General features: G+C 39.5%; 1 protein-coding gene across 3 annotated transcripts in view; it reads right to left on the bottom strand.

Annotated features, from left to right (window-relative positions):
- Nucleotides 1–13,807, bottom strand: part of TANGO2 (transport and golgi organization 2 homolog) — an 87,186-nt gene that overhangs the window by 57,798 nt on the left and 15,581 nt on the right. The window contains exons 2-3 of one of the 3 annotated variants that reach the window (XM_074972543.1): nucleotides 9,889–10,053; nucleotides 7,367–7,486 (exon numbers count right to left, since the gene is read on the bottom strand). The exons of 1 other annotated variant lie outside the window; for it this stretch is intronic. In XM_074972543.1, the coding sequence (XP_074828644.1) occupies nucleotides 7,367–7,422 (56 nt within the window). In that variant the 5' untranslated portion in view covers nucleotides 7,423–7,486; nucleotides 9,889–10,053. The remainder of the gene's footprint in view (nucleotides 1–7,366; nucleotides 7,487–9,888; nucleotides 10,054–13,807) is intronic. One more of the 3 variants, XM_074972540.1, reaches the window with a different exon arrangement.

Genomic DNA, 13,807 nt, shown 5'->3' with positions numbered 1-13,807 from the left:
TTGAAACCTATAATATTTATTCATAAGACATGACTCGTGTAGTTAGGTAAGATGTGATGCCAGCACGCCACTTATTATAGTCCAGGTAGCCATTCCCTAGCATATGATACAGTGCTTCACACTTACACTAAAAGAACATAAAGTAGCTTGGATATAAAAAGACTGTAGACAAAGGGTACAAATAAAGGGCAAATCACCAAGTTTGAGGTGCAACAGGACAGAGGTCCAATAGAGCGTGACAAAAATCCACATTAGGCTTTGTGTTTAATTTAGTAAAAATGAAAGCTGTCAGATGAACAACTCCATAAATGAAGTTACTAGAATGTAAAATCCTCCCAATGGTAGTGGTGAATGCGTAGGTGCTTACTTTTATTTTTCCCAGGGGTGCTCCACCCCTCCCCCAAGGCCTTGCCCTGGCTCCGCCTCTTCCCCTCCCCGCTCTGCCTCTTCCCAAGGACCCCTGCTCACCAGCCATCTCTGTTCTGCACTGTCCACCAACCCCTCCCTGAGCTGCCAAACAGCTGATCGGGGGAAGCCGCCAAACAGCTCTGGCTGGTGGGAGCTGACCACCCACTCCCCCCCGCCCCATGAGTGCTCCAGCCCTGGAGCACCTAGAGAGTTGGCACCTAAGGGGGAAATGTGTTTATTGCTTGAGAATATGAACTGTAGATAATAGCCCTGCACTGGTTATGGGGGAAAATGAACAGGCCAATCCAACAGGTCTCCTCAGCCTATTTTGATTAAACCAGATACAGTACATCTATTAAACTAGATAAAGAAAGTGTCCAAAGAAGATAAAAAAGGAAAAGACTGTTAATGTCAGTTATGACGGTGACTGACAGATTAGTATCTGTTTGCATGCAACTCTATCAATCTGATTTTTGTAAAAGCCATTTTGAGTCTAACCGCTTTGTTTGTGCCTTCACATCGGCTCTGTAGCCTCCTCATCGAACTGAAACAGGTGTCAGGAGTAATTCTGGCACCTAGTAGACGGCTAGCCATAGACAGTCATTAAACCTTGATGACCTTCCATTGAAATGGAAGCACCCAGGGACAAAGACCTGGCTACCATCCAGGGAAACCCTTTCTCCAAGGTGGGCTGGTAGCCAAGCAACAGATCACCTGACAAGGGGTTGAAGGTTATAAAAGAACTAGGTCTGCTCTGAGTAACTCTCTCACTGACGAAAACAAAAGAGAGAGGAATGAAGTCCAGGAGAGGAGACCTGGAACCCTGGAAGGACACTGATCAAATTCCCAAGGAATGTTATAGAGTGGTGAGGAAACAAAATGGCATCCGGGTATTTTTTACTTTGCATGTATATCTGTTGTGCTGTCTAAAATAAAGAGTGATTAATTTAGAACTCTTTGTAAAGTCTGTCTTATTGGTTTCAACTATTGAGTGATCCCACCGGGCTAAACAGAACTCGAGCACCCACTAGGATGGAGCTCTGAGGAGGGTGTGGTTCAGCACTGATCTGGAGGACTAGGGCAGCTGGACCCAAAAAGTGGTACTTCCAAGAAGTGGGGCCAGACAAAATCTGTGCCCAGGAAGTGAGCCCAGAGGCCAAAGAAAGAGGCAGTGCTGGAGCCTACTCAGGTCCAGGGAAGCTTAATGTTTGGACCCATATGCTGGGTCCATGTACAACATGGTGAGCTTAGCTGGGCCTGTGACAGTGACACATTCCCAACATTTTAGCACATCACAAGAAAATCTTGACAATATGCTTTTTCAGAGAACAGAAAGAATATCCTTTTTAACTAGCATTTTTAAACATGAAAAGCACTAATGTGTATTTGAGATAAGTGAAAGTTTTAGTCATTTGACCTGCAATATAGTGTAATCCACTGGTATGACCCATGGAAGAGATCCATTTCACACAGTTCTTTGACATGCTGAAAACAAAAGTAAAGTGCTAAAATTTCCACTCTAAGTATTTTTGTAAGTGCTCCAAACAGAAAAATACCCACATGTTCTAGAATAGATAAGATTATTGTTACTTATTGTAGCACTCTAGAACCAAAACTAAAATTTGAGACGGTGTTGTATTACAAACCCCAATTTTCATGGGTTCAGATTTGGCATTTGAAGTAATGTTAAGACCAACCAGAACATTCAGGTATAGTACACTTTTTGAATGTATCTACAATGTGGTTTCCAAAGATGTCTTAATGAGAAGCATCTAAACAAAATATCATATGGACGTCCTGGAATAATCTTGACAAGTTCTCATGGATCTTTTTCAGAATTTGGATACCCAAGCAATAAAAAACGAGAGTAGACAGAAGGTGAGGACAGCTGAAGTAGTGATTTTAGACCAAGCATTTACCCAAAGTTACTGCAGGAGGAGAAAAGTATTTTTACATTTAATGTTTGCAGTAGACACAATACAGCAAGTTAAGATCAAAACTCAAGTCTGACCTGGCTTGCTTATGTGGTCTTATTTTGCTATTTGAGTTTAAAAAAAGTTTGCTGTCCTTTAAATTGCTTTTAGAAAGTATTTAGTGCTTGGAAAAGGTGCCAGATAAGCAGGCCTAGAGAAAGAAGTCCTCTATTAATACACAAAGGCAGGCAGTGCCATTAAAATATGAGTATGATGCCTCATCATGTCTGATCTTTGGTCATTGCTTCTACTGCCTGAACAAAAATGGACAAATTCCAGAGTGCCTTTTAGCTAGCTAAGAATTTGATCCTGATAATAAATTGAAGAGAAAGCACATTTTCAGTGTAGTAGCTACTAGAGCTGTCAAGCAATTTAAAAAATTAATCACGCAATTAATCGTGTTGTTAAACAATAATAGAATACCATTTATTTAAATATTTTTGGATGTTTTCTACATTTTCAATTACATTGATTTCAATTATAATACAGAATACGAAGTGTACAATGCTCACTTTATATTTATTTTTATTACAAATATTTGCACTGTAAAAAACAAATGAAATAGTATTTCAGTTCACCCAATATAAATGCTGAAGTGCAATCTCTTTATCATGAACGTTAAACTTACAAATGTAGAATTATATACAAAAAAATAAATTGTATTCAACAACAATACAATATAAAACTTTAAGGCCTACAAGTCCACCCAGTCCTACTTCTTGTTCAGCTAATCGCTCAGCCAAACAAGTTTGTTTACATTTGCAGGAGATAATGCTGCCCGCTTCTTGTTTACAATGTCACCTGAAAGCGAGAACAGGAGTTTGCATGGCATTGTTGTAGTTGGCATCGCAAGACATTTACAAGCCAGATGCACTAAAAATTCATACGTCCCTTCATGCTTCTACCACCATTCCAGAGGACATGCATCCATGACGACGACGGATTCTGCTCGATAATGATCCAAAGCAGTGTGGACCGCCACAAGTTAATTTTCATCACTTGAGTCAGATGCCACCAACAGAAGGTTGATTTTCTTTTTTTGGTGGTTCGGGTTCTGTAGTTTCTGCATGAGAGTGTTGCTCGTTTAAGACTTCCGAAAGCATGCTCCACACCTCGTCCCTCAGATTTTGGGAGGCACTTCAGATTCTTAAACCTTGGGTCGAGTGTTGTAGCTATCTTCAGAAATCTGATATCGGAATCTTCTTTGTGTTTTGTCAAATCTGCAGTGAAAGTGTTCTTAAAATGAACAACATGTGCTGGGTTGTCATCTGAGATCACCGTAACACAAAATATATGGCAGAATGTGGGTAAAACCAGGGACCAGGAGACATACTGTTCTCCTCCAAGGAGTTCAGTCACAAATTTAAAACAAGCATCATCAGCACGGAAGCATGTCCTCTAGAATGGTGGTTGAAGCATGAAGAGGCATATGAATATTTAGCATATCTGGCATGTAAATACCTTGAAATGCCGGCTACAAAAGCGCCATGCAAAAGCCTGTTCTCACTTTCAGGTGACATAAATAAGAAGCGGGCAGTATTATCTTCCGTAAATGTAAACAAACTTGTTTCTCTTAGCGATTGGCTGAACAAGAAGTAGGACTGAGTGGACTTGTAGGCTCTAAAGTTTTACATTGTTTTATTTTTAAGTGCACTTATACAACAACAAAAAAAATCTACATTTGTAAACTGCACAACAAAGATAGCACTACAGTACTTGTACGAGGAATTGATATACTATTTCTTTTGTCATTTTTACAGTGCAAATATTTGTAATCAAAAGTAATATAAAGTGAGCAGTGTACACTTTGTATTCTGTGTTGTAACTGAAATCAATATATTTGAAAATGTAGAAGAACGTCCAAAAATATTTAATAAATTTCAATTGGTATTCTATTGTTTAACAGTGCGATTAAAACTGAGATTAATCATGATTTTTTAAAATGGTGATTAATTTTTTTTAATCATGTGAGTTAACTGTGATTAATTGACAGACCTAGTAGCTACAAATCCTATCTCTCTGAAACTAAAAAAGCTGTGAACCACAAAAAATATTTTGTGCTCCCCTTCTGGCTGGCTCCAAAAAGGGTGTTATGGAGACAACCTGGGCCTAGTGACTAGGACAACATACAGAGAATCAGGAAATTATTCCCAGTTTTGACACTTATAGGGTGTGACCTAGAGCAGTGCTTCTCAAGCTATCTGATGTGGGGGACTGGCAATTTTTTTCCCCCAATGTGCACGCAGACCGGCAGCCGATGGTTTGTGGACCGGCACGGGTCCGCGGACCACCACTTTGAGTAGCACTGACCTAGAGGAAACCAAGGCATGAGATGAAGTGACTTGTCCATGTAAAATGGGGATAATGACACTTGCTGTTTTTTGTAAATCTGAGATCTAGGGATAAAAAGTACCATGAGAGCTGAGTATTATTGTTGATCAATATTTAGAAACAAAATTGTGCAGAGTTTTTATTTAAAGGTGCCAATGAACATTAAAGTTTGGTGACAAAAAAAAGTATTTCTTCCATCCTTTTCCTCACTAAACAAAATTAAATGGATTAAAAGTACATTTTGTGTAAACAAACAAAAAAAACCACACAACTGAGCCAAGTGTGATGGGTTGGACTCCCCCGTCTGGGATGCCACCTGATGTGCTGGGGTTCTACTGACCCCGCCCGCCCATTCCACTGGTGGGGCTTCCTCACACTGTCCTTGCTGTGCCAGGCCCTCAAGCCTTCTCTAGCACAAACACAGGTAAGGCCACACTCAGCTGCAGACAGACTGAAATCAGCTCCGTGTGGGAGGATTCGGCTCAGGACTTTAACCAGCACTCACGTGAACACCTCCTTTGGGGTGTAAACCCAAAATTATATGGTCTTGCACTGTATAGAGAGATCTGTACAGCATAAGCTCATAAAAATTGCCCCCTCCCTCAACGTGGAGGGAGATATGCACAGCTTTTTGCCCCCACCCCAGATATGAATTGCACAGATTGGGTCTTAAAAATAAAGAAATTAAGTTAAAATTTACCTTTTGTAGTTTTTGAAGTGGTTATAAGGGATAGCAAACAGAACAAAGCAGATTACTGAGCAAATAAAAACAAACACAACCTATGCTTAATTCACGAAAGAAACAAGTTAAAAAACGTAATTTCTCACCCTAAATGTTGTTTTTTCGCAGGTAACACAGTTTCTGAAGTTTAGAGTGCCAGTTATTTCTCTTTACAGACCAGACCACTGTCTCAGCCTGGACTCAGCCCTTGCCTTTCCCCAGCTTAGTGCCTTTGTCTCTTCAGGTGCTTTCAGTAGTCTTCCTTCTTGGGCGGGGAGGCAATGGAGAAGAACCCTGATTGACTCACTTCCCAGCCTTCAGTAGGCTTTACATAAGGCGAGAATCCTTTTTTCCAGTGGAAAAATTATCAGCAGCATTCAAAGTGGTACTCTGTACCAGGTGACATTATCAGGTGACCCTGCAGGGTCAAAGCAACATCCCTGGAAGCTTCTCAGGAAGGTGGGAGATTAGTATCTTCAAAGTTCTATTGTCCTTCTTAAATGGCTCACCCAGGCTGACTGCCTACTGTCTGGTGGGCGTTCTCCCAAGTACACACACAGTTGTAATTGTTATATAGTCAATATTCCTAACTTCAGATACAGAAATGATGCATGAATACAAATTGGATAATTACATTCAGCAAATCATAACCTTTCCAATTATATATTTTATGCAAGATGGGTCATGTAAGGTATCTTAGTTATGCCATATTTATATCATAACAGTATTTCTATGAAGAATATGGGGTGTAGCATCACACCAAGATCTTGTATATTTTGAACCTAAAATTATTTACTACACATTTATATAAAAATTAAACATACTGGAAATCCCTACATTATACTGAGTACTCTGGCTGACTGATGTCACTGAAATGGAAGGATGATCTGTGGCAGTTTAGTCAAAGGTGTCAGGCAATCCAAGAGAAAAAGATTTCAGTAAAATTAGATAACTCAGCAGAATTTGGGCCATAATGGACCAAGAGTTTTTCCCTATTTTGACACTGATAGCCAGTTATTTTCCTGCCAGCAATCAATAGTTCCAAACTTGGTGTAACTCTTTCATAGCAAGCAAATAAGAAATATTACTTTAAATATAGATTGTGGCATAAAGTTCACTTGTCATATAACATTCCAAATAAGTATGATTACAACATAGGCCTGGGGAATTGCCCTAGAGGCATCATCAAATTGACACATCTGCCTTTTGCTATCAACATGGATAGAAAAAACAGCCTACATTGATTGGACATATAAATTCAGTACAAGTCCTGCGATTTCTGACAATCCTTTTTGCTTTTAAAAATTCAGATGTATGCAAGAGCACCGGATGGATAATTAAGTTTTTAGTTCTCAATTGCTTTGTACCAACAGAGCTATAGTCATTTTCTTTTCAACATAAAAAGGGCAGACACAAATTAATAAAAGCCTAAAATTATTTGTCCAATATTTGACTCTACAGACAGTAAACAGATCCATATATGTTCTTGTGCTTCCAGGAGCAATATGCAACAGGTAACGTCAAGTGGAACCAACACATTACGCATAAATAATAGTAATACAATGCTAGTAGGCATGGTGGCTGTGTGGTTCAGGTGCTCAGCTAAAACCCTAGAAGTTGTTGGTTGGAGTCTTGCTTCATCACCTCCAGTCCAACCAGCTGTGAATGGGTACCTGGATCCACTGGCATAGCTACATCACTCCCTTGCCTACTATTGGCTATGGAAACTGCACTGAACACAGCTCAGAGCGGACTGACCTTTTTCACTTAAGAGAAATGTAAACATCATCATGGAGTGTTGGCATTATACCAGCACAATCTGAAGCACTTGACTCTGATTTGAGACTAGGCATTATTGCCCAGGGTTAAAGTAAAAGTATCAAACTAAGGTTGTAAAGAAAAGCATTTTTGTTTTAATCATAATTATGATTACCTGTATGCATTTTTTGAAACTGGACGAGGATCAAACTTCAAGAAAAGAATGCACATGGGTAACGTCTGGTGAAGTCTTGCTTCTTCCCAAAGGGTTAGTGCAAGGTCATACTGCAACAGCCTGTGATCAAAATAAATGCAATAAAGGAAATTACATTGCAATTTCCAGAAGCATAACCTTACATCCATCCTGGAGTTTAAAGTTCCTGCTATTAACAGCATTCCATAATGAAATCAACAGGATTTCAATGGTATGTTTGTCTTAATGGATGGTTTGTCTTCAAAAATCCTCACTATTATCACTTCTAGTGTTGCTTAAATAGGAATTCAATTCAGAACTCTGGCAAAGAAACAAGTGACAGGAGAATACTGATATATTCTAGGAGCAGTACCTAGAGCACTAACTTTCCTGCCAAAGCAGGGAAGACAAAGGATTTATCTCAGAATTTTCTACTCGTTGCCAGTACAGTGCAACAGTGATGCTTTTTGGTCTGCACCAACAAATATGGCAAGACATTCTTGTCAAGGTTTTTTCTTTAAAAAGCAAACTTAGAGAAGCACACTCATGTATACTGCAGCAACAGCTGGAAAAAGTGTAATCAAAAGTGTTTGAGAAACTAAAAGCGTTCTCTTTTCTGTAGAGCTACCTACTAAAAACTGAGGGGAAAGAAGTGATGTAGTAGAGAGGAAAAAATATCAGCGGCAACAGAGTATATATTTAATAGAGTGGGAACAATGTACAATTTCAATTAACACTGTTTCCAGGATTCCCAGTAACTTTAAAATTCTGACCACGTTTAGAGGCACGACAAATGTTCTTTGCAGATCAGATACTCAAAAGGGCTTTCAAATATTTTCTACATTGGGCCAATGGAAACTTGTCTGGTAATAAAATTGCACCATGATCTTATTTTTTGCTACAGCTGAAACAATTATTAGAACCCTATTCACTGAGCATCCTTAAGCCTCTTCCACTGCTATGGACAGCTTCCCCTGTGTGAAAGTTTTCAGAGTACAGATATGGGGATAAAAGAAATCAAAACCTAAACGCTGTAACCATTCTGAATGATTAATTTATTTTACCTTGTTGAGCAGTGACTGAAGTGAGTTGTACTAAAAATTAAATTTAAAGATTTTATAAATCAAGAATACGGTTGAAGAAATAATTACTTTTATTTCCTGATACACATACCGATTTTAATTCAGTCTTTTCTTTTACAGCACGTTGCTAAACTCTCCCATGATATTCCATGTGTTAAAACTTCAACAGAAGCAAGGTTTTTCCACAGTTCACACTATTTCATTTTTACCATCAAAAGCAGAGTTATGAGTATACCAATTATATAGATTTAAATTAACAGCCTGACGACAAGCTGCTGGCTTCTCCTAAGTCACAGTTCGGCATTACAACTGATCTGCTGTCACTATCATGGCACAACAAATTCAGCCTTCCAGTCACTAATTTTCTACAAAGGACTCCTCTCTGCTGCAGATTATTTAATCTGAAAAGGAACCAACACAGTGGACAAAACTGTGCAGGGAGGGATAGAGTAGTATTTTAATCTCTGCTCCTATACATAAAATAATTACTCTTTCAAACAGTGACTTAATAAAGTGCTGATTTTTAAGGTTCTATTAGGTAAGGACTGAGATATCTTAGCTATATGGAATATTTTCTCTGTTAAGATGGGATACCATAAACTAGTGACTAAATTTCTGTCCAGTTGGCACTGCAGAAGAAAATAGTAAGTCATGCAGTAGATTCTCAATCTCAAAAATAAATGCAGAAATGGGTCACATAGTGACAATGAAAAAATCTTCAGTGTAAGGGAAAATAAGATGTAAAAATAGGACAACTGATCTAGTACTCAGGTGTTAAAACGCATGTATAGAAAATCTTCTTTTAAAAGGTAGAGATTTGAAATGTCACAGGACTTTAGCACTTCTGGGAACAGCAATTTTATTTTTCAATTTAAGAAAACAAACATGTCAAGAGAAGATGCATAAGACTGCAGACTGATGATATCCCACAGTAGCCAGTTCATTACAGTAGAAAGGGATATCTATGTTAACTACTGCCCTCTACTGGGTGGAATAAGAATTGTTTGAACCTTGGATTTTAGTGGTAACTGTTAAAACTTACAGAGAATTCTTCATTACCTGTCAGTTCTAGCCATGTATAACAGGGTAGCTGGCCCATTAAATGAAACTGGGCTCAGAGTGCCTGTTCCAGTCCAGGTGCTCCCAGCTGGGCCAATTAAGAGGGCAGGGTGGCACCTGGGGGGCTATAAGTGTTCAGTCAGGAGAAGGGAAGGAGAGGAGAGGAGAGCTGCTGGAGACAAAAAGTGGTTCCTAGGAGAAGGCTGAAGGCAGGAGAGCAGAAAGAGAGGTTTGCTGGCTGGCAACTCCAAGCCAGCGATCCAGGGCTAGAGCATTAGCAGAGGGAGATGCCTGTTGACTCTAAGCCAAAGGCAAGGGCCAGAGAGGGTTGAAGGAAGGGAGAAGAGTAGTGGAGGAGCTTACCAGATGATGTCTCTTTGCTGGAGAGCTGGACCCTGAGGAACAGTGAGGGGACTGTGAGAATGAGCGATGCTCCTCTGGCAAGAATGCTCCCAGCAGAGAGGCTATGGGAGTTCCCTCTAGGAACAGCAGAGTTGCACCCAAGAAGGAAGGGCTGGGATGACTGTCCTGGAAGAGGGATGGAGGAAGACAGATAAGGAGCCTGTGACAGATGACAATGATGTATGGTGAGAACAAGAAATGTACGGAGGTGATAGATATGGACTATGTTTTGGGATTTTTGTAAGACTATAAACAATGCCTCTCCTGGTAAGTAAGAGCCTGAAGTGGAGTCCTTCAGGTTACCCAAGAGGGCAACTGAGATTAAGGGTCACTTGCAAGGCAGTCCTGAGGGGGTGCCTGGTAGGAGGCCACTTGTTTACACCATGACATTCTCTTTCAAGGCCCAGTCCAATACCCACTAAGGGGGGATGGGAGGAAAAGAGAGAGACAAAAACATAACCCCATTGACGGAAGTGGGGATCAGGCCCTCAAGCTTTAGCCAGTAAGGGAGATACTAATTAGATTGCAAGCTCTTTGAGGGAAGGACTGAGTCTACCTGTCTGTGTGCACAGCATCTAGCATAGTGGGGCCCTGATCCTGATTGGGCAGATATGTTCTTGTAATACAAATTGTTCCTCATTCTTGACCTGCTCCAGCCCCTGGCCTCTCAAGTCATTATGACTCACATAATTAGTACATAAACTGAGACCTAGCATGGAGTTTTCAGCACAAAAGGAATGTTTTAGCTGAAGTTATTACTGACTGAAGATTGAGTTTAGGATAGAAACCACCTTTCAACTCACTAGACATTATTACTGTAACACTATAATGAAAAACAGCCTATGAACAGATTTACCTTAGCTGACAGCTTTCTATCATTTCTTTCAACTGTTGTTCTCACAGACAATGCCATAATTTAATGTAACTGGCAGTCAGTCCCTGACAATACCTTGATTGAATAGGATACTTAAAATAAGAGACAATGAATGGCAACCGTCCAGCCCCAATGTTTTTGCTGGGAAAAAAGTCTTCTCTCTCTTTTTTAAATTCCAAAGGGGTGGGGGAGTTGTCTGTGGGCAGAGATATTGATAGGATTGAATTTGGCTGGTTCAATCCTCTGGGGGGTTTTTTGTTTTGTTTTTTAAAATTGATTCCTCAAGGACCCACAGTTAACTGCAAGTTATCCTCATAAGCTCTGTTAAAGTGCCAGAAGTTTCTCTTCCTTTTTATTAAAAGAGTATAAGACATAAATTTTCTGGTAATGGGAATCATGTATTCATGGACAACAGCGAACAGGAGTGTTATGCACTGCTAGAGTGTTTCAACAACTTCTTTCCATTCCTGTCTCATATTTAAAGGGTCTTTGTTGAGCTTGGGCTGCATACTGCCCTGAGACACACTAGATCTGAGAGTTTTTAATTAAAAAAAAAAACACACAACAAACATCAAGACAAATACTGAATTTTAGGATGTTCACAACTGAGCCTTCCATAATTTAAACAGCAAGCCACCCTCGGTCAATTAAGGAACATTATTTACAGACTCCAAAAGAGAGCCTAGTCCCATCCATCCTTAATAGAAGACGTTTTTCACAACATAGGAAGTCAATGAAGAGGAAATACAGGATTGAAAGGAATATGTCGTCTTTGCTCTCCCAACTGTCATGCTAACTGCATACAGTCCAACTACCTCACTACAAGTATTCCTTCCACTATTCTCCCAGATGCCTTATCTGCTTTATTTTCACATATAGTTTGGAAAAAAATTTTCAGCAAAATGGACAAAAAGGGTGGAGACAATCTTAAGAGATTTGTATGCAGTATAAAAATATAAAGGTAAGAACATTAACAAAAACACACCCAAAAGTTTTAAAAGTGAGAAGAGCTGGATAGTTCAGCTTGCCCTGAGGAAGGCTGAGCATTGTCCTCCCTGTTTTTGTTGGACAACTGTTACACTTTACAAGTGAGAGAACTTATTTGCACTTGGTGCACTTATTAAAAGTTTTCATGTGAGTTGAGAGATTTTGCAGTCTTTCAAGAGGCAAAGGATTTTAAAGATGTGTCCTTATTACCAAAAGTGACACACAGGTTCTTGTACAATAGAAGACTGTCCATAAAAGACCAAGTTAAAAAAAATTATTAACTGGCTGGCTCAGGGACAAACCAATACCCCTGTTTCAGAGTTGAGGCCAGATTCTGATCCCTGCTCCAGGCTAGAAGAATGATGGCAAGAGTCCTTTTCCCCCTTTACCCAGTGTGAGTCTATGAGACTAGCATTCTATACCAAAACATGCCAGCTAATTTGAGGAACAGTACTGATAACTCAGAAGGAAGTCCCTTCCAGTCCTCAGATGAAGAATAGTCCATATGTGGTAGCAGGTGAGTTAGAACAGGGGGAAACTGGCAGGGATCCCTGGGACTTGTTTTGGAAGAATGGGGAAGCCCACTCAGGGAAGGCAAGGGGTATAAAATACTTTAAGACAGCTGTCAGATTTCCATCAGCAGCAAGAGCAAGAACTGTCAGTTTTCATTCAGCGTACTGCCAGCTCATTATTTGGCTTAGTCAATCAACAAGCCTATTGATAGGGGATTGTTCGTAACTACTCTTCATTTTATAAAGAAGCTTCAGCCTCTCCATTAGCTGATTTGTAAAGTTTATTTTGATCAATAAAACAGTAAATTCTGTTACAATATAAGAACATTTAGCTGTTTGTACCAAGCCACTGCCCAGCACAAGACTCAAATAAAAATGAATGGCACGAAACAGATCTTTATCTTTAAATAGCAGCAAGAGAGTAGGTTTTTTCCCCTTGTAGTTTTTGTAATGCATTGTATTGTTATTTAAAGGGACATCATTTTTCAACTCTTCACTTAAATACCTTTCTAGAAGATGTAAACTGTTTTCCATATTAAGTTTGCTCGTTTGACAGAAGTCTCTCTCTCTCACCCCACCCCATTTCTAATGGAGTTTGAAATTAACAGGCCTTTTACTTGCTGCTTTTGTGAACTATTGATACCCAGCTCCTAAAACAGAAAGTCTGTTAACTTGGGCTACATCTTGCTCGCTCTGAAACAGAGCGGCATAAACTTCTGTAGGTCCTACATAGTTATTTTTATTTCATTCCTTAGACAGCTGTGGATTTAAAAATAAAGTTTTAGAATCAAGAACACTTTGGGAACAACTGAAGTCCAGTTCCTCTTCAGTGCAGTGAGGAGACTTATTCCTTTAAAAAATAAATTCAGTGCAAAATGCAACTGAAGAATTTTAGTATTTTCTTTGGTCAGAATTCATAATACATTTGCTACACATTGTGCTGGGCAATTTAGACCCAAAATTTAAGTAGAAACAATGGGTTTAAAAAATAATTTGTATAAATGTTATTTTAAAAATTTCAGCAGAGACTGCTGGATTAAGATGAAGTTCAATGCTGCAGTAGCATGCTGCAGAAAAAAAACAGAATAAAAGTAATGACTATAGAAAGTAAAAGTTACTCATTGTTGCAGTGCCCAAGAAAACTACATCTTTAACCTCTTTGTGGCTTTCTTGAGGGCACCCCATTTAAATCTCAGGCTTCTAGCAGGATTTAGCTGCAATTCCTCCTGCAATTCACTATGATCACCTTAGCTACTCTGACTTTAGTTCAGCACCTGTTCTGTTCTCTCAGGGGCAGGGAGAAGGTTAACCAGTGATCAGCCAGCATTCATAAAGCAAAGTATTAGTTATTCACAACAAAAGCACTAGAGAAAACATATGTTAAGAACAATATGAAAGTCTAGCTTGCATGCAAGTGCAACTTGCCTGGTATCACCCAGCCATCTTCCATATGAAGACCTTGTCAAGTTTGCAAGTACTTCAGGTCCTCTTGCTGGGCCTGTCCTTC

Source organism: Natator depressus, chromosome 15, assembly GCF_965152275.1.
Source record: "Natator depressus isolate rNatDep1 chromosome 15, rNatDep2.hap1, whole genome shotgun sequence".
NCBI lineage: Eukaryota > Metazoa > Chordata > Testudines > Cheloniidae > Natator > Natator depressus.
The sequence above is the reverse complement of the archived record's forward strand: the minus strand, read 5'-3'. Positions and strand labels throughout refer to the sequence as shown.